The sequence below is a fragment of the Clavelina lepadiformis genome, chromosome 5 (genome assembly GCF_947623445.1).
Source record: "Clavelina lepadiformis chromosome 5, kaClaLepa1.1, whole genome shotgun sequence".
NCBI lineage: Eukaryota > Metazoa > Chordata > Ascidiacea > Aplousobranchia > Clavelinidae > Clavelina > Clavelina lepadiformis.
The window spans coordinates 14,117,583-14,138,881 of NC_135244.1; the positions used below are offsets into that span (position 1 = coordinate 14,117,583).

At 36.8% G+C, this 21,299-nt stretch overlaps 2 protein-coding genes across 3 annotated transcripts; both read left to right on the forward strand.

The window, feature by feature from the left end:
* Nucleotides 1-1,715: 1,715 nt before the first annotated feature.
* LOC143460753 (NACHT, LRR and PYD domains-containing protein 12-like) lies at nucleotides 1,716-10,069 on the forward strand. 2 transcript variants are annotated; one of them, XM_076958368.1, is made up of 10 exons: nucleotides 1,716-1,895; nucleotides 3,465-3,534; nucleotides 3,682-4,753; nucleotides 4,982-5,032; nucleotides 5,318-5,530; nucleotides 5,666-7,404; nucleotides 7,592-7,753; nucleotides 7,957-8,118; nucleotides 8,216-8,377; nucleotides 8,478-10,069. In XM_076958368.1, the coding sequence occupies exons 5-10, from the start codon at nucleotides 5,386-5,388 to the stop codon at nucleotides 8,658-8,660; spliced, it is 2,553 nt and encodes an 850-aa protein (XP_076814483.1). In that variant the 5' UTR covers nucleotides 1,716-1,895; nucleotides 3,465-3,534; nucleotides 3,682-4,753; nucleotides 4,982-5,032; nucleotides 5,318-5,385; the 3' UTR covers nucleotides 8,661-10,069. The 2 variants fall into 2 exon arrangements, with proteins under 2 accessions (XP_076814483.1, XP_076814482.1); XM_076958367.1 differs by lacking the exon at nucleotides 3,682-4,753.
* A 205-nt stretch (nucleotides 10,070-10,274) lies between these two features.
* On the forward strand, nucleotides 10,275-16,072 carry LOC143460754 (ribonuclease inhibitor-like). Its single transcript, XM_076958369.1, has 7 exons — nucleotides 10,275-10,540; nucleotides 10,878-11,039; nucleotides 11,482-11,643; nucleotides 13,005-13,166; nucleotides 13,318-13,485; nucleotides 14,956-15,117; nucleotides 15,297-16,072. The coding sequence occupies exons 3-7, from the start codon at nucleotides 11,482-11,484 to the stop codon at nucleotides 15,330-15,332; spliced, it is 690 nt and encodes a 229-aa protein (XP_076814484.1). The 5' UTR covers nucleotides 10,275-10,540; nucleotides 10,878-11,039; the 3' UTR covers nucleotides 15,333-16,072.
* Nucleotides 16,073-21,299: the final 5,227 nt, after the last annotated feature.

A 21,299-nucleotide genomic window follows, 5' to 3' on the forward strand; every position in this document is an offset into this window, starting at 1 on the left:
TACAATTATTTTTTAACCACGCATCCGTTTTGCTTCTGGTGTGCTTGCTTTCACCGATACTAAATCAGCTGTGCAGTAGATTTATAAACTACGAAAAATCTATAACTTATAAGCACTTATATATTTATTTGTTTCTGCTTCTCTAAAATGTAACCATTTAGGCGTTTTCAGGGTCCTTTGTTTAACTATAACTTTGATTTTACGTTGAAAACTATGTTCGACCTAATCATACAAAGTTAATGATGACAGAATTAACTTTGATGACAATGTCTAAATTAATTATTGACAATATTTGCTAAATTCTTGCTATTATTAATATCAAAAGTGTTTTCCTATATATCATATACAGTATATAATTTCCCTTTTGAAAATGTTTTGATCGTTTTTTAAAGCCAGTGCATGAATATGTAGGCTAAAGTGGGAAAAATATATTTCTTATAGCTATTTCTCTGTATAATAAAATGGAAACAGTAACGCTGACGAAAATTTGTCTCAATACTGTAATTATAAAGTACTTGATATACTTTTAATATATGTCGATTAGGTTGATCAGCAGGCAACCTGCGCATAATATCTTACCACAAAACTTGAGTAGTTGGCAGAGAAAAGCTGTTAAACGTGATATATTTTCATCTTGAAATCTCATCAAAGGCGACGGTAAACTTCTTTGCAAGTTGTGATGCCATTTGCGTTACCACACGACACTTAAACGTGTTGATCACGGATTATGACTCGACACTGACGGTATTGAATAAAGATGGTATCGGTAACAAGTGTTGCCTCATTTTCTAAAACGAATCCTAGAAAACAACTTACAGTAGTTCGTGTAACAAGAATGTCGCATCCGTTTTGTCAGGTGTTTCTTACTAAAAAATTACACCACAAACTCCAACTACTCGAGTAGAAAAACAGCTTCTTGTTTGCTATTTCAATTGCCACTGTGAACGAAAAGGTAAAAGTGACCTTAAACAACCTACAGACCAAGTATTTTTCGGGTTAAGTTGCCATCGATCGGCGGTGAGGTATAGAAAGGATAGAAACAATCACCACAATTATAGGCATATCAGGATGATAAGATCTAGCATTCTAGCTAATACGCTTTCATAACGCCGCTTTTACAAAGTAAATAGCCAAAGATAAAATTCACAAAGCAAAATATAAAATGATAAATTCTATGTTAACTTTCCTTTATGTATAAGCTACATTTGATGTGAGGAAACTACGTTACCGTATACCGGCGTATAGGCTAATAAACAGATGACAATAGATAAAATGCTAACAAATATAGGTTGACCTTATATGATTAAAATTTAGGTTAGATTCGTCATTCATTCATTCATTTATTTCAATTTTTGACATAGACGAGGTGGGGTAAAAACAGTGCTAGTTGATACTGTATAATAGCATGCACTAATATGCATTATGCACAGGAAAAAGTGACAAAACCAAGAAAGATTAAAACATGCGTAAAAGTATAGTGATGGTGTTGACTTGCTGTTGACAACTAAAACGACCAAGTTTTAGATACTAGAATCTAGTTTTTCTACTTAAGTATTGGTTACAATGTAGAAACAATTTATGAATTTTCTTGATATAATAATTGGTTGACAAAAGATTGTTTTTATTATTCACGGATAATTTTACCGATTTCGATTTCTATGGAATGGTTTCATAACCAATAGGTGTTGTGAAGGATAGTAACTAGGCACCACAAGTAGAGGTGTTTAGCAAAACTTTATTAGCCGTAGCCTGACATGAATAGCCTATATCGTAATTTTGTTATGGCAACTAAGTTAAAGTTGCGAGAGTTTCTCGGGCAAGTTTGGAAACAAAACGATCAATATTCGATGTCCTGATTTCGATCGGTTGTTGTCATCGCAATGGAATTGAGTAGCGTAAGTGCTGTTTCTGTGTTTAAACAATACGGCCAAACTATTTTACCTTTGCACATACTAGTGTCTTAACCCTATCTTATTTGAGCTGTTTTTGAAAGTTAGTTCTGTAAGCGTGGCTGAGTCACATCATTCGGAATGTTTAGCGCAAAAAGTGCTGAAGAGACAATTGCAGTTGAATCACCAATGTTCGTCAAACTTCATATGCTATACCTTGCCGATATTTAAAGTTATATTTTAACGCTGCCTTAAATATTACAAACTATTTTCTATGAACTAAGACCTTCGCATTTTACAAACGTGTTTCTAATTTTATCGATTTTGAAATGATTAATTACTTTTTACATCGCAAGAAGCTGGCTTTACATTAAAATGCGATATCCTGCTAAAATGTTTTTGCTTATTCTTTATTGAGCGAAGGTGTATGCTTGTTGGAGTTTAAAGAGCTCTTTTGTTCTGTTCGCGTTTTAATTCTCTGAAGTCTGGATATAGGCCTATATTCTTAAAAGGATTCATTAGTAATATCTAATTATGATATGTACTGTGTAGTCTATAGCAGGGCTTCCCAAACTTTTTTGCTCGCGACCCCTTTCAAACTTCTGAAGTTTTCCGCGACCCTTCACGTTTAAATTGATTAGCAGTGCGAAATATACCTTTGTCATTAGTGACATTTATTGAGATGCAAAGACTGAATTCAAGCAACCAGTACTCAAAGCCTACTTACTACTTTACACATATGTAGGCCACTGGAAACAAAAAAAGCACACACATTTATTCAGTGTGATTGGTGCGACTGCTTTCTGCTACAAAGCAAGTCCAGCCGTGGCTCAACATCTGCTAATGTTGGTCTCAAGGCGGTTTTAATGTTGATTAGGCTGGGACGATATTTTGTTTTGATTGTATTTTGTACTTCGTGTAAAATTGGTATACGCTCTGCGACCCCTGACGTTCGTTACGCGACCCCTTGCGGGGTCGCGACCCCCAGTTTGGAAAGCCCTGGTCTATAGGCTACTTGGTCTATCGACTTGGTCTATCGACTTGCAAAAGATAAATTATAAGGAAATATCAAAAAATTTCATTGCTATAGTTTCTGTACTTTTTGCACTTTGTCAAATAAAATGATCTGTGGATAAGTCTCAACCCCACATAAGCAGGCAAGGGTTAAGTTGATTTAATTAATTGAACTTTATTTGGTTAAATAGTCAAACTGTTTGTTGCTTATGTTAGAATCTAGATTAGGTGTTGCTTGTGCTAAGCAATTATCTCAAGACGTTTTGTATACGTTGTAGACTGTAAAACAAGTTAAAGCATATCAGGAAATAACATTGTGAAAAGATTGTGTCGTGCACTTTATTTCCATTTTAGAACTACATTTTATTGTTATAGCATTTATTATATTGAATAGCAAACAACTTATCTTTAGTAACTTTGCAAAGCCACTTCATTAGACGACCCCTTATCCCCATTATACCTATTGTGTGTTTTGTATCGTTTTCTGTTGTCCGCCTTGTTTTTCATTGGTTGGCTGTATAGTAGTTTTATTGTTGATGAACTTATACCTGTACATTCCAGGAAAACAACAGCTCTAGTATAACTCGTCATGGTTTTGAAGGGACACACAGCCACAATAACGAAAATGAAGGTAATACCCCAAAAACAGACATTGTTTGAAGTTAGATAATAATGACAGTAGGCAAATTAGTTTAAAGATTTTAGCAGAATTTTTCTTTGCCTTACTTGCAGTGGCAATGCTGTTGACAATGATAATAATGACATCTTTTACCAACAGGGGATTTCGGCTTTCTCTTTGGAAATGATCGGTCACTGATTTCGAAAAGCTGGCCAGCAAGTGGTTTAACCACTGTAACTGCTCAATATTTCTTGAAAATTGTATTGACCACATGAATTTTGCCCAGTTGTAGCTATGTACGTTACCAAATGCTGCTGCGAAATACGAAAGACCAATGTGCAATAGTCAGCAGAATTCTTTGCACATTTCGAAGAGTTGTTGCAGAGCAAAAGTTTTCTTCGTGTGCAACAACCAATACCTTCTTGGGCGAATGTCGGCTCGTGTTTCTCGAATTCCAAAGTACAGTTTGTTCTCGTGCCATAAAAGATCGAGTTATGCCCTTCGAGAATCCTACACAGTAACAAGAACACACAATTGAAATACCTGGTACAAGCTCCGATCACATTTGGAGCGTACCTTAAACAATGGAATGATCAACCTTGTTCAGTTTTAATGATGTAGTTCTTTTGTGTACCAAACTATAGCCAGTTGTTGCTGGTCCTCCTTAATAAGTATGTGGCCAACAAAGTTAAAAGTTCCGCTGGTATTAGGTCCGATCCCGCACTTTTGTTTCATTTTTGCGCTGTTGCTTTGATTTCTTGTCAATTTGTGTGTTGAAACATTACAGAGTATAGTGACAGTGAGCGAATGTTCGCTTTTGAAATTGACTAATCGGTTGCCATTTTGGCAGTTACATGCAATAGCGTGTATACTCTTTCAAAATACTACGAATATACACCACCAGCCACCACGACCTTATCCGTCACCAAGGCCACTATTTACAGTAGATCAATTTTAAATTTTTCGTATGGTTCTAAAGGTCACGTGACTGCTGAGTGTATCCTATCCAGTTCTGGGAAACACGCTATAGACGGCTATCGAATATATGCAGCAGACGTCGAATTTTGGAGTGTTTTGGATAGAAAAGTCTGCTATCCTGGTTGGAGCAAAGCACGTACATTTAACAAATCAATATCATGAGATTTGTTCGGTTTTCCAAAGGCGGAACATATAAGTCAACAGTGGTTCATTTTAGCGGTTGGCCAACCTTGCTGTATGGTCACTTAATCGGGTATGTGACAGTCCTCGCTTTACTGCGTGGAATGTCTTGCATGAATTTGAGCGGCTAAGATTAGAAAAGAGGCGCTAGCAGAGCAGTTCCTTGGTGGTGAGCGCTTGGTATGCAAGCTTTTGTCTGGGATAAACCAGGAGGAGATATAGCATGTCATATGCTTGTGCAAAAGGATGCGTCGAATGGTATCAGTGTGATGATAATTATTAGATTTTTTTTCTATTCCAGATCCGATTAACATTCACAAAAGTTCAGTACACATTGGAGATACCAATGTGGGTAAGTATTAAGGTTAAATGTAAACTTTATAGAGAACCTATAACCTATAGAATAGAGAGTAGAAATAAACGTCATAAAATAAGTTACAGTATCTATGCTTATTTGTTAATTTATGAGCATATCGTATCTTTCTACATATGTCTAGTCGCACTGTTTCAAAATTAGGTAGGTGTGTTACGTCTGTGCCCAAGCGTTCAACAAATTATGTTTTCCTTTTGTTTCCAATGTAGGCTATAATATACTTCAGCTCTTGGTTTTATAACGTAATATATTTATATGCTGTAGATCAAAGTCAGCATAGCACACAATACCACGTGCAAAACGATCGCAGCTGTAAAATTGATCTGCGGTCGATGAATTACACAGATGACCGGACAATGCACTACCATGATAACAGAGCAACTCACTACCATATGGAATTGAATAGTTCCAGCTACGAAACGGTACCTGAAAATTCGACAAATCATTCCGTTCAACGAAACGATTCGGAAGAGTTATGTAAGTTTTGAAGTATATATTTAAAAATTTTATAGCTTTTGTTTATTTGTACGTTTGATGTGTTCTATGTTTAACACTTTTACTTTTGTGCGCCAATGAACTTCTAACGAAATTAAGTATTTATAAACTTTCCAGTTCACAGATTAGAAGACGTTTTGATGAATAGTGCAAAGTTAGTTGCTTATCGTTCAATGGAATGGCCAATCGATTTTGATGGCGACGTTGAGGCAGTTCCTCTGGAAATAACTCCTTATCCACCCCACCCTGCCTCTGCTGGAGATCTGGAACACTTTCATCGAAGAAAGACCGCTCATCCTTGTGACTATGCCAGTCTTAATCCAAAACAAATATTTAGCGCTGCAAAACAATCGGCACAACAAGAAGCTTACCGAAAGTTCAGAAACGAAACTGACCAGGGCAACTTTATTTGTACTCACGGGAACGTTGTCGGAGTCATTGGTCAAGCTGGAATCGGCAAAACCACCTTAACCAAGTTGCTGACCAAAGCAATTTTGGAGGGGGATTTAGATATTCAAGCACAGTATATCTTTCATATCGCCTTTCGTAACGTGGATTTTACTGTAGAGTTCAACCTTCTTGAACTGTTGTTGATGAGCAGCTTATGTGAGTGGGAACATGACGATGAATCAGATTTTAAAATATTGCATCATCTGAATCAGTGCGAAAACCTCGTCTTGATATTTGATGGTTTCGATGAGGCAGCAATCAACCACCCAAAACGTTTAGCACCAAATGTTTCCCTGACAAGACGATCGACAGCAGAAACTTTAATCAAAAATATCCTGTCAGGTAGATTGCTTCCACGTGCCAAGAAACTCGTGACATCGAGACCACGTCAGCTTTATGAACTACATCCTTGTTACATTCCACGTTTCCTTGTTAGTATTTTAGGATTAACCGAGGCCTCTCAGAAAAAATTATGTCTTAAGATTTGCGGCGACGTCAGCAGCCAGGTCATGCAATATTTGGATGCCAATCCCGATGTAAATGCTCATTGTTATGTCCCCGTAAATTGCATTTTAACGATGCATTGTATCTACTCGAACATCCAAGATGGCGAAGGAAGCAGCTTGAAATCAATCACTAGCGTTATGACTTACGCTCTTGATGGTTTTGTAAGGTCAGAACATATGCATGGTCACGAAAGCGAGGTGGCTAAGCTTGCAGATTTAGCGTGGAATGGTTTTAAGCAACAAAAGATTATCTTCAGCGAAGCCGATTTAGCTGAGGTTGACATCAGTAGTAAAACGCTGCATTCGTTTCTGAATACGTTTGTGGACTCGCACGTAGGTTTAAAGATACTAGAAGGAGACAAAGAGAGCTACTTTTCACATTTAATTTGGCAAGAGTTTTTCGTGGCAGTTAAGATGATTTATTTCATGGTACCTACGGAACTTCAACTCTGGTTCCACAAATTTGGGGAAAGTAGATTTGAAGTTGTCTCTAAGTTTGCCTACGGAATCTGTGCCAAAGAGACATCCAAACGTTTAAGGAAAATTTTTCCACTGGTTAGTGAAAGTCACCTCACAAACAGAAAAGAAATGCTGAAAGAATTCCTTCTCGAGTGTACCCCCGTATCCTTCGAAAACATGGCAACTCGTTACTTGAGAGTATGTGGATGGCTTAAGGAGGCAAATCTGACAGATTTCAATCATGCAGTTTCCCATGCAATGCCCTCAACGATCTGTCTATCCTGCGATCTTCTGCCAAGCGATGCGGTAAATTTGCACTATCATTTTTGCTCGACCAGAGTTCAGTGGTTTCTGAAACTGGAGCTTTCTCGTTGTAGCGGCGGTAGCTTGTATCGTTTGTTTCGTGAGATAGCTGCAACAATCCAACGACATAATGTGAAGGTATACCTTACATAACGGAAAGTCGCTGGTTTGTTATTTCATACTGAATAGTAGCCTATATGTTTTTTCGTAATACACAAACATTAAACAATATTAAAGTAAAGTAATCTCAGTTGATTTTGTTTATTTAAATTCTTTTTGTTTGGTGCATGCATGACGGAGGGGGGAATTTTACTCTTTATTTTAGATCATGCTTGTTAGCCTTTCGAGTCTAAGCATTTCGGAACAAGACATAGAAGCATTGTGTAGATGCTTGCCAATCATTAGTCGTCTAAGTTTGTCGAAAACAGTTGTTGCTTCACAACAGATTGTCAACTTGGCGCAAAGCATAAGAAGTCTTGAAAGACCGGTAAGCCATATAAGTAAATTTCAGACAAGCTTCGAGGACGATATTTTCATTACACTGACATAGCAACAACTTTCTCCAGTAGTAGTCAGTGATGTAGCAATTCAATTCGTTTTTCATCAAAAGGGCAAACTCTCGTTTTCTGTTAAATAACTAAATTCATTACCACCGAAAACTATCATTTCATGTGAAATTTATCGCATCAGCTCGAGATGTTACTTCTGAGAAATATTGAGCTGGATGACGAAACAGCAAGAGATTTTGCATTAAGCGTTCGCAATATAAGAAAGCTGAAGATGCATGGTGTTGAACTTTCTTCTGTTGGAATGGAATATTTATCGAATGCGATTACGCTGCTATCAGAGCCAGTAAGAAACTTTAACCTCTTACCGATTAGAAACAACCAGCATGCTAACTTAGTATTATTATCAATTATCATTTTTATGTACCATTGTAACTTTTCAGCTGGATTATCTTGAGATAAGCAACAAAACATTTCATTGCGATGAAACTCTTTGTTTGACAAAATGTCTGCAAAATGTGAAAAGTTTTAGCCTTAACAAATGGAAAATGTCACCCAATGAATTTCGAGTGTTAACCGAAGAAATCAACGCGTTTACACGACCAGTAAGATAAAGCTAGTATAGCCAGTGGAAAACTGTCTGTCAAGATTCACCGCATAATTAACAAGCAGGGTTATACTTAACAAGCGTTTCTCACTTTTTAGCTGGAAAAAATACAGTTGGTTGATCCCTTATTCGGTAATGGAATCGACATTGCTCTGTCAAAGTGCATCCACAAGATTAGAAATATTTTTCTTCACAACTGCAATGTTACTGGAACTGGTATGGAGTTTTTATCAGGAGCAATAAGAATCCTTTCATATCCGGCAAGTCAACATGTTTTTTAAAGCTGAAATAACTAACGAAAGGCTACACGACATTTGTTTATTAAAATGATTTTTAAACGCCTAATATATACACATACAGCCGTGGTCTGACACGAAGTAGTTTTACTCAAGTAAACTATTTCTATATAAATTTCTTCTACTTCGTCTACTTGTTAGTATGGTTGTAAGTAATAGTTTTTCCTATGAGTACTTCTCCTTTATTTATGACTATGTAGTTCTTAATCCAAAGCAACGTCCTTGAATAGGATCACAATGTGCTGATGTAGAAAGCAGTTGGCGTTTTAGTTTGAAGTACAGTAATTTGCAGTAATACCATTCTTTAATATCGTCGCATTAATAAGGGTGGATGACAGGTTTTTAGGTTTTAACAACCTCGATTGTTTGGAATATTTGTCACTTTTCAGTAAACGGCGCGGTTGTCGACTTTTTGTTTGTGTGTCGACCATTATAAGTCTGGTGTTTTTTGTCTGCTGGATATCTATACTTCGAATCTACTGATATTACCCATGGACTTAATTTGTTGCTTGGTAACTCTTGGTAACTCTTTGTAACTGAATTAATTGTAGAAATTATCTGACGAAGCTAATTATGGTTTATTATCAAAATTAAACGATTTTTAAGTATGCTTATGTATATGTAAACTTCACATAGGTGCAATTCCAAACATTTTTATTTAGCTTATAATACAGCAAAACAGTTGGATTTTAGGAACAAGTTATGCTTTCAAAACCTTTATTTTAGAAAGCTAAGATTGATGATTACTTTTCAAGCTACTACTCAGTAGTTTAAAATGATCTACTTTTTAATTCATACAATTTCAATTCATACGTGAGTATTTTTGAAGAGCCGTACTTCTACTTAATGTAGTAGGGTAACGTTTTCCGGAAAAACAATCTTTCTACTTAATAATCTTCTATACTTAATTTGACCACCACTGGTAATACAGTGAGACCTCGTTAATCCGTACCCCGATGAACCGGAATCCCCGCTATCCGACACAAAACTGCCGGGAACGGATTTCTTCCTATGCATTTTACCCCTTTAATCCGGAAACCCCGCTGTCCGACTCCGACACAAAAGTTTTGGAACAAATGTGCTAAATCAATAGCAATAAAATCCGATAAACCGGATTATTAACAGTTAAACGAAAATAATTCACGATTGTCCTAATACAGTATGTAGTTAGTTGACGAAACAATAGCCGATTATCTACGCATAATAACGTTGCGGTCAATTACGTTGCGTTGCATAATAACGTTGTAGCAGGGGTGACGGACCTATTCGTTGTGGCAAGCCACTTTGTCAGTTACAGCTGAGTAAGCCGCACAGCTTTTTAGTCATACTATGAAATACTGTACAGTATTTTAGAAACGAAAAAATAAATTGTTCATCAACACTAACAAACAACGCTTCCGCGGACGCAAAAAACTATGTACAGTACATCGGTTGAGTGCGGCAATCTATTGAAGACATACTGCTGCAACTCAATTGTGCTATCAGCTTTTGATATCGCATTGCGCAAAGATTAGAAACAGGTCAAAGAAAGTTCAAGACTGCTGGTCCCGCCGGAATGCTTCGCAATGCACGAGCGGTTGTCAAACCGATTTGCGACCGCATGTTCGTCACTTCTGGCTTAGAGCATTCGTCTTAAATACGGTGGTTCTGGAGTTCGACACTGGGTTGGATCACATAAAAAATATAATTTTATTTTGGTTGCTGTCCAGCCAGAAACTCGGTACTTAGAATTGGAGTAAGGTGCATACTGCGTTTTGAACACGGTGCTGCATTTGCAAGATTGATTGATTTTTTACTTTCCGATAATCCGGCTACCCCGCTAAACCGACATTTTTTGACGAAACGAAGTGGTCCGGATTAACGAGGTCTCACTGTATATACATATGTTACATTTAGATATAATTAAATTGATAAGCACAATAAACGTACTTAAAATAGGCCGATAGTTGTACGTATATAAATGCGTCCAAGTTTATATCATGTATTCTTGTATGTATGAATTTTATAAACATTAAGTTATAATTACGTAAATTAATACTTGTTGTAATAGTGAAGATGACAAAGTATAACCATTTATACAATTTTTTATCTTCGCTATTTTACATATTCATTGTGCGTAATATACGCGGTTGCATATAGTTCACTGCAGTGGTATGACGATTACGATTGGATATTATTTTATTACCGTAATTTTTTATTCAGTTAGTAACACTTGAACTAAAAGGAAATAACTTCGGCGAAAGGGGAACTTCATCGTTATCAAGCTGCATTCACAACATTTTGAAGTTGTCGATTCGTGATTGTGGACTCTCTGAACAAGCAATTGTCCCTTTGTCAACAGCAATAGCTGCGTTAGAACAACCGGTAAGAAATGCATTACTTTTGAATGAGATGCGTTCTGACAAAAGCCAGCGTGTAGGAAATGTTTTCGGTTTTTGCATCAGTTACATGGTTCGCAATTATGACGCTCTTGCAAGGGTAAATGTGTTTTCTGTTTGTTATTATTCTGTTTGAATTTCTACAACTTTGCTTGTTTTTGATTGGTTAAATGCTACTAATCAAAATTTTAAAACTCGTCTGTTGATAATTAATAAATTTGCTAGTAACTCCATAGCTATGGATAATGGAAACACACATTTGTAATTAATTCAACCAAAATCATTTCTCATGACGACAAAATTAACTTCGATGCACTAATCAAGTACATGCGCTGTGTGATGTTGTTTTTATGCTGAACCAACATATTTTCAGACATCAATAATAAAAATTAATTAATTAGCCCACTAAATTCCGTTTGATTTTCCAGATGAAGTATCTCGATTTGTCGCTGAACAAGTTAGGTGATTTTGGAGCGGTTTGTTTGTCGAAATGTATTCACAAGCTCAAAATATTAAACCTCTCACGCTGCGAAATTACAGAAGTTGGTGTCGAAGCATTGTCGAAAGCTGTGCAGAAAGTGTCAACACCAGTGAGTAAACACCGTATCTATGCAAATCATTTTGTGCATTATTTTTACGAAAAAATTTTGTGTGGCTTCTAATCAAGAGAACCTTCTATTTTTTGCCATAATAAATTTTGCAACCAGTGCCGTATGTAATAAAATTACTATGCTATAATTATAAATTATCCTATCAGTATAATTAGGTACGTATGAGGTACAGTTACTTCTATGTACAAGGTATACTTCTTCGAGTATCCTTTGTTGATAATACACGTTTTCACCCATCCAATTAGTGGTACACTGTATAGATCTTGTAGTAGGGTATTTTAACAGCATCGATTCCATATCTTCAGCTTATTCGGTAAAACAAGTTTAAGGCATATCTAAATCGACTTTTAAGATAAGTGTTGGGTTCAGGCCTCAAACACTGGAACCGTTTCCATTCTTGTTTTGTACTTTTCTCAATACTTGCGGCTATTTTAGGGACGGAAGTTTCTCGAAATATTGTTGAACAATATGTGCGAAATATTTTAGCCGTAACACTTTTCTTGCTGTACGGTATGTTGTTTGGACGTTGAAAATAGAGGCTGGTAAACCTCAGGGTGGATAAACAAAGCAAATTAAATACCCTGCAGCTTATTTCTTCAACCATACTCCTGATGCCGCCGTCAAACCAAAAACACAAAACACGTTTTGCTGTGGTAAAATGTATTGTTTATTGTTTTTTAAGTTGTTATACTTACTGGTATATACTGTAGATTACATTTGCGAGGTAAATTGGGAAATGTATAGATAAAGTCAAGTGATTATGATTCTTATAATATACTGATTACCTGTATATAAGATTATTCGGCCATTGGAATTAAAGTAGCACTTTTCCTTGATAATATTAGCGCCCAATTAGAAGGGGCATGTTGGCTAAATCTGTTACAGAAAAATTACCGTACATTATAAAACGCTGCAACGTTCGGCTTGAAAGTGTAAAAACGTTGTCTTATAAAGTTATAACCCATATCAACAAAAGATACTCAAAATGTTGAGCGTATAAACTATACCGTACATACGTATAGGCTGTACGTTACTGTACCGATTAACAGGACAAGCATGCTTATTTTCGTGCATACGTTTGTGATCAAACGAATATGACAAAAAATGATGGCAAAATAATGGCAAAAAATAGGCCCCCTATAGCTTTGCAAGCACTCTTAATAAGAAGCCGTACAAATGATTTCAAAAAATAGGAGCCTTCTTTTAGATAAACCTGAATACCGTATAGGCTATCTGACACAAGAGATGTTAGGTAAAAGGAAACAGAAAGATAATTTTGTTCAACAAAAATAATAATGTTTATTGAGTAAAATGCTAGATTGGGTTTATTCTATTCTTAGCTGCATGAAATGAATCTATCGGAAAACATGTTCGGTGACGCCGGTGCTCTGTTATTATCACCATGCTTGCTTAATCTCAAACGTTTGGACGTTTCAAACTGCGCAATCAAAGAAGTAGGAATGGGAGCAATTTCCAACACAATTACGAATTTGTCTCACCCGGTATACGTTTATCAATATTTGTTTACGATTTTTGAGTGTTTTCAATAGGATATTTTTGAAAAGCGTTTCATCTATATTTTTATGTAAAAATGCTATAAATTGTTTTTAACTAGTCTAAAACGGGTTAAAGCTGTTGTAACTTCCTGTATAGATGGAATATCTTAACGCAAGCTTCAATAATGAATTGGGTGATGGTGGAATCGCTGCATTATCACAGTGTCTCCACAAGCTGAGAAAACTGCACATTTGTCATTGCAACATCACATCAGCTGGCATTAAACTCTTGTCAGAAGCTATGATGATAGGCAGTGCTCAACCGGTACGAAAAATGTTGCAGAATTCTATTAATGTGGGAAGAGGAATATTAGAGGTGCTATATTTTTGAATGATGTTTATTTGCTGCAACTGCGGAGAGCTGGCAGCTGACTGTGCCCGGTACCAAAATTAAGGCCGTTTGCTACAGTTTTTATTCCCTGAAATCTCCGTTTCCGCAAGATGTCATGTATTTTAAAAATATAGTGACGAAAACGAGCTCAGACCTCACCTAAGTAACGTAAAGTAAGAACTTCTTAACGCCAGAGAATTCTTTTCAAATTTAAAAGAGTTATATTGTTTTGTAAAATTTGTTTCTCGATCACTACAAGTTTAGCAATTTCCACAGTTATTGTGGATAACTTACCCTGTTTCACACTTAACGCCGAAAACGATTAGTTTTATTCCTGCAATAAAAAAGAGAGTCACAATATAAAAAAAATGTGTAAAAGCTGTGATAAGCATGTAACAGATAATACAAAGTGCAATACTTTTCCAACTTACTCAAGTACAACCAGTTATGTATATCTCCTCTTCTTCCTTTATTTGCTACCGTCAGGAGTTGTTATGTACACTCGCTAGCTCTGGCGGTTATAGAATTCATAGCCTATAGCCTATGTGGTGCGTAGAGTGTCACGCGGATATCAAACTCAATCGTTCAGCTGGAATATTTTAAGAACCTATTTGTGGCAAATATGCGCGAGTAACTTATATACGATATTCTAGTTTATATTCCTGCAAGATCAAGCTCACTATTCGAGCCTGCCAAATGACTTCATTTTATCCATCCATTAAAATGTATTCTACATCCTTAAATGTATGTAATTTGTTTATGAAGAGCACTTGAATTTTTTTTTATCAGTTTATTTTTCTCATCGTGAAAAAAATCCAAATTTGGATGTTTAAGCAAAGGATTTTGATGCCGGGATCATAAATATAAGAGCCAACTTGTTCCGAAATATGTCGGTACTCGGTACTCGGTACTCGGTACTCGGTACTCGGTCCTCGGTCCTCGGTCCTCGGTCCTCGGTACTCGGTACTCGGTACTCGGTACTCGGTACTCGGTACTCGGTACTCGGTACTCGGTACTCGGTACTCGGTACTCGGTACTCGGTACTCGGTACTCGGTACTCGGTACTCGGTACTCGGTACTCGGTACTCGGTACTCGGTACTCGGTACTCGGTACTCGGTACTCGGTACTCGGTACTCGGTACTCGGTACTCGGTACTCGGTACTCGGTACTCGGTACTCGGTACTCGGTACTCGGTACTCGGTACTCGGTACTCGGTACTCGGTACTCGGTACTCGGTACTCGGTACTCGCTTATAAGTCGGTACTCGGTAGTGACATTGGGAGAGGAATTAAAGGGGTAACGAGCGAACAGACAAACAAACATTTTTTCGGTTAATGAAGCTAAACAACAGCTAATCGATCGTTAAACTAAGAGCATATAGTTTTGATTTTTTTTTTTCACAGATGGAAGTGTTGCGTGTGGATAGAAACGGATTTGGCAACGAGGGCGCTTTGGCATTGGCCCACTGTCTTCATAAATTTAAAAGAATCGATGTTAGATATTGCAGCATAAATGTTGATGGTCAAGTAGCTTTATCTGTGGCAATCAGGCGCTTATCACAATCGGTAGCCTACTATATAATAGATCATATAACTTACGCATTGAGCGGAGTTTATTTTAACGTTTTCATAATGAAGGTTAAATTTTGTTACGCTATTTATACTGTTCTCCGTGTTGCTGATAATGTATATACGAAAAACGGTTATTATAGCCTTTCTGAAAACGTTAAATTTTAATTTTATAGGAAAGGCCGGTTATATCTGGGTTATATATTCAATGATAACCTGATATTTTGCGGATGAATGGTAATGTGCGAGGTCGTCTTCATCTTGTTTCTTTCATGCTGTGGTCCCAACTCTTCTATTGTAACGTCGCCATATATTTCACGTACACTCCATGATTGACACAAGCTAATTAATTCTGATAATGAACAATATTGCAATGCCGAGAAGTTGGAACATATTTGATATTTGCTTATTAGTCATATATTACCAAGTAGCCAACTAATTGCACAATTGCTTAGTGCTTACAACCTTAGAGGTGTGACATGGCTACACCTCTTCGATTGTAACAAGCCAGCGGCAGGCGAAGACCACCTCCGCTTCACTCGTGTTGGAACGTAATAAGAACCACGAACATAGATCGATCTATGTCATAATTAAGAGATAATTTTGCGTTTCTCTGGCATTTATTTATGGCAATAGCTGCTTAACTACTAAAGATCAATCCAAACCCTTGCCCCAGTATATTCACTGACAACTACTTTTTGATTTAAGGCCAATTTATTTTTGGATTTGCCCCATAATACATGTGTCGTAGAGTTCGTTTTGTATACTTCGTAAACCAATTCGTAGTGCACTTTCAATGTAAAATGTTTTCGTAATTTTGACGTTCACATACTATGTTGATAGGCCTAAAACCGTATTGCAATGTTTTATTGCTAGAAATACGTTGTATTAAGTTACAGTATTTGCCATAAGTATAATTAGAGTGTCGATTGCTTACAAATACACTGCAGTACTGTTTTGTCAAAAATCTTAGTCAGTGCACTGCACTCTGGCCTATGCAAGGTTATCAAAAATGCAAGGACCCTAGAACTACTGATAAGTATATTCTTCCAGTGTAAACATTAATTGTTGTGGCAGCGTTTTGAATAGTGCAATTAGGTCATATTCGAGTTAGAAAACTTCTACTGATTGTTTCTCAGAAAGGTTGTTCGTGTTCTGACGTATTACTGAGCTCGTGCACTGCTTCTGTAACGGAGCTTGAAAACTGCAAAATTTCGGACAAAAGCTCTAAAGTCTAAACAACGTCAGTTGTTGTTTTTAATATATGTATTTATTGACGTTTTCCGAAATACTTTTCGTAATTTAACTTATGTTATATACGTCTAGAAAAATTAGCTATGTTGGCTACACAATGTATTCGCGGATGTTTTGACCCTTTTGATCAACCTATACTAAATTCAACCAATCAACCAATCAACCTATAGATCAAACTGATTTATTGACGTTTTCCGAAATACTTTTCGTAATTTAACTTATGTTATATACGTCTAGAAAAATTAGCTATGTTGGCTACACAATGTATTCGCGGATGTTTTGACCCTTTTGATCAACCTATACTAAATTCAACTAAATTCAACTAAATTCAACCAATCAACCTATAGATCAAACTAGCTATACTAAATTCAACCGTATTTGCTCGGCAAACGTTTTTTTATTGATGACTTCATAACTGCTACAAGACAATTTTGGGACAATAGGCGTTTACAAGTTTCTATTCCTTTTCGGTTATCCCATTATCTTGTGCGCAATTACTTATCGGCTATAGCGTACAAACAAGGAACACATAGTAGGTTATAGGCATTTGAAAAGTCTTTGCATACTGCGTTCATATCGCATCGTTCATCGCGCCGGACAACAAGGAACGCATTCGAGTTTTAGGCGGAGGAGCACCTTTGAAAAATAAATGACATTCTCCCACACAAGCTGCCAGTAAATGGAAACCCACCAACGGGTTCGCTACGTGTTTGGGGAGGCGATTGGGGACAGCACAGAATACTTGCTTGACGATCCTACCCCTATTCGCTCACAAATCTCTGAAAGCTGTCAAAAGCTAACAGCAGCTGGAAACTGGAATGTCCGATAGGAAAAGAGCAGGAACTAATTAAAGAAGCCAAACGATATCGCTTTGAAATTAAAAACTAAGATATTTGAGGTGCCTCGTCAACAAAGCCCCGTGGCTTCGAAATTGTTTAGCTGGCTGATGGGTAGAAATTCTTCGGCTCTGGTCTGGCGTCAATTCAACAGTTTCTGCTCAATTGGATGTGAGGATACTAACTAGTTCCCGGCTCACGGATTGTGTGGATGAATGGATTCATTTAGGAAGTTTAGTGTGCATGTTGAAGCTAAATGGTCAAAACCTGTTTTACATACAGGTGTATACCCCAAATTTAACATCACAATTTAACAAACAACATAAAATTTTCCATTTTTTTAACTCTTACCATTTTGAACACTCTTTACTGACACAGGGATGTGCCCAAGTATACTTTGTACAGGGATAATACACAATAGCGATCGCTGGTAAATTTTCTGTTGCGTTATTCGCCTTGTCCGCTGGTTAGCAGCAGGACACTACGTTAATTTGCTGAAGAAATAAATGTGTCTTTCCTCTTTTCGAAATAGTTGCTTCGAAAAACTTTTGGGTAAGATCATATTATCCCAGGTTGGAAGCATGGCCACCGATCTGTTTTGAAACAAATTCAGAAAATATGCAACAAGTATGCTGAGCTTATGTGTGGTTATAAAACCAAAGTTTATCGAAGTCCTTTGAAGGACTGCAATTTTCTGTCTATAAATAGCTTATTTGATAGTGAAATATGTATCATCATGTTCAAAGCCGAGCAACTATTACTTCCTTTAGGCTATTATTTTCAAATATTTCCAAATACGTTTATCGAGATATGCTAATTCGCTAAGAAATCAAAACAACTTTTGCTTTCCCTTCTACAGTAAATACTGAACGCAACAAACGATCCGATATATGGGATCAAAAATTTGGAAATCTTTGCCTAATGGTTTGAAACTTCTAAGAAAATTTTTTATAAAACAATATTTTGCTTCATCATCACACTTGCATGACACTATGTAACAATGTTTTGTACTATTTTTGTTTTTTATTTGTGTAATTATGCACTGTGTAAATCTGCACTCCAGTAGCAAGCACTTTCATATATTTTATTGCACTACATACTTGTTTTTCTCTATATTATGTATACATTTTCAGGTGTATTTCACTAATGGATGTTTGCTGGCTTTAAGTCAAATTTAATGTTATTGAGTGTAGGTAACATTTATAAATACTGTAACTGTAATCATGGTGAACTGTTGGTTTCACAAAATTTTTACTACACATTCACTTGCTGTAGGCTATCTTTCTTTCAATTTGAAAACAGTTGACGCTTTCCTCAACCACCTGCCACCATATTTGTTGTTGACAAACTCTAGAGATATGCAGTAAGCATCAAGCAAGCGCATGACAAGTACTTTTTGACAAAAAACTTTGATAAGATGATGGTAGGCCTACCGGAAAATTTTGAATCGGATTAAGAAAATTATAGGCCTACGTCAATCTGTTTATTTATTAAGTAACTTGTAAATATTCAACACTTTTTTCATAACGATTTCGGATATTTACTGCAGACTACTGTTACATATTTTCAAGATTAAAGACTGGAACCAGTTATTGGATTGAAACGTCATCACCGGCGCTATCCGAGTCTTCAGCTTCGGAATAAGAGGGGTTTCCTTTCAGCAATACCATCTATTGGACAGCATTGGCATCATTCTTTGTATATCACTGTCGATGTACCAGAGAAAATTCCCTCTTGCAACGCGTAGTATTGTCATCACATCTTCCAAAGATTATCATTGGTGTGCATTTTTGCTGTACAAATTCAGGCTCATCAACAACGCCTTTCTATAGTGTTATGGCCATCAGAAACCGGGATCTTGCCCGGGATGGGGCGTCTTTTATGGTGGGATTTCTTTTCCCATCCACTAATGTACAGCGATGAAGCGATTTTCATCCATCTGTTGTTTGAACACACCACCTGCTCGTCTGCTTAATTTAGCTTTTATACTTATGTTTTATGAATTTAACTAATTATGGTTTAGTAAACTTTAGTGGCTATGCTATTGTAGTTGGTACCTGCAATTATTACCGTATTTATTTTTTAGCACGTTTTAAGCCTTTTCGGCTTTGTCACTTTTTCCCGTTCATTAGGGCGTGTTAGTAGCAACTGACTTGATTTTTCGTCCCCGCCGCGCTTTTGAGGAAAATAAATGATTGATTGATTGATTGCTCCTCTTGTTTTGTCAATCTTATAGACTTTTATAGGTATCCAATCATTAACTAAATAAATAAACTAAATGGTTTTGAAGTACTTGTAATGGTAAGTGGTATATGGTACCTTAACCTGTAAGGTTTGCCCACTTCCTTACAATGGTTACACAACAATGACAACTGTATATTCTGATTATATTTGAAGCTTCATTGAACGAATACATCAAGATAAAACATTGTGACAGCTACATAATAAAGTCGACCACTTTCTAGGGTTAACTTCGTAGACTGTTAGGTGACGACTGATAATGCACGCACAGTAACAGAGAAGTAATCGATTACGTCACAAAGTGTTATGCTTCGCTGATTCGATAGACGAGAATTCTATGTCGTACACAATTTTATATTACATTAATTGATATATTTATCACATACTTTATTGGAATAATTTTTAATTTTACCTGCTGATCATAAGAACTGAAAGCAAGATTCTCTTGAATTTCTTTCCGAACATCGCTGAGTTGAGAGAGAAAATATACAAAATCCGCAAAGGAGCATAACGACTCTTTGAAAAGAACAACTGACTCTCCTTGCAAAACCGTTTTGCATTGATTGCGTTGCTCACAACTAACGTCATAAACCAGAAAGTTTAACTACTCTATGATGTAATAAAGATTTAAGTAATACTATTCGCAGCAATGCCAGTGGGGTTTTAAACTAACTAAAATTAATTAAATCTAAGTTTTATATGGTAACTCGATGTAGTCACCATAGTAGGCCTATAGCATAAGGTGAAACAGGGTACCTAGCCTATGCTGATGGAGTATGGTACCGGTACATTTAGCTCGTGAGCCGCTATAGCTTAAAAGTTAGCAGCTTATTTGGAATGGATTAGGCTCACTTGCTATTGTCGGGTCGCAAAAATTGCCTCAAACTGTTTTACCTACCTGCTGACGATTTTGGTGTAATCAAGGGTCGTGGTTCTATACGCTTTGTGCTGTTCTACTGTCGTATGTTGAATCAGAAACAACAAACAACCATCTCAAACTTGTAGTTAATTTCATTGCAGCCATTGGCAACCCAACAAACATTTAAAATCGTTTTTCGTTAAGCTTTAGGTTTAACTAGCCTATAGGCTAGTTTTCCAGGCCAACATTAGAGCCTTGATGGGCCCAACTGGAAAGTGCAGCAGTTTTTGACGAGTAATATTGCTTACAAAGACGCAAATTTTGGCGTGATGGCACGTGTTGAAGCCTGAACTCTTTGTTTAATTATTAGAAAGTAGCGTTCAAATATCAGCTTTTCTGTTTTTATTTTCTGCAAATCCGCGTGAAGATAAAAAGATGAGTTTAGTAAACAAGTGTACAACGAAATGTCGGCACAATTTGAACAGCTGACGTCTAGTCCGGTACAAAGGCATCCTGTGGTTGTGCACTTGTATACTGGGCTAGACCCAAAAAAGTTTGGCGTGCACGTTGATGAATCTTGTGTGTGTAGGCACCACCCTTTCCACTATGGTTGGTGGATAGACCTATATCTGGTAGTCAAATAGCTGGGCACCAAGCCCAAGTGTTTACCAACTTGTGACATTAGGTGGAAGCTAATTGGGTATTGATTTGCGTTGTTCAGACACAGTAACTTACGTATTTGCCAAACTGTTGCTGCTGTGTAAGACTCTACTGTTTCTCATTGCTTTATGCTTGCTTTTTTGTGACAGGCAAAATCAAAGTGACAATGCATCGATGCTAGCTCCCAGATTGGAAAGTTTGCTGTTTTTGGGTGAGAAATTTCCCGCGCAACCAAATAAAACAATAGCCATTATACCCACAATTAATTTTAATCCCCTGCTCTCTTAGCAAACTGTCCAATCTTGAATGTTGAATCAGCATTATTGATT

Excerpts from the sequence above, each read along its gene's own strand:
- LOC143460754 (XM_076958369.1), top strand. The coding sequence starts at position 11,482 with ATGAAGTATCTCGATTTGTCGCTGAACAAGTTAGGTGATTTTGGAGCG. Across the intron at positions 11,644-13,004 it reads TGCAGAAAGTGTCAACACCA|CTGCATGAAATGAATCTATC; the intron begins GTGAGTAAACAC and ends TTCTATTCTTAG. Across the intron at positions 13,167-13,317 it reads TTACGAATTTGTCTCACCCG|ATGGAATATCTTAACGCAAG; the intron begins GTATACGTTTAT and ends CTTCCTGTATAG.
- LOC143460753 (XM_076958367.1), top strand. Across the intron at positions 7,405-7,591 it reads TCCAACGACATAATGTGAAG|ATCATGCTTGTTAGCCTTTC; the intron begins GTATACCTTACA and ends TCTTTATTTTAG. Across the intron at positions 8,378-8,477 it reads TCAACGCGTTTACACGACCA|CTGGAAAAAATACAGTTGGT; the intron begins GTAAGATAAAGC and ends CTCACTTTTTAG.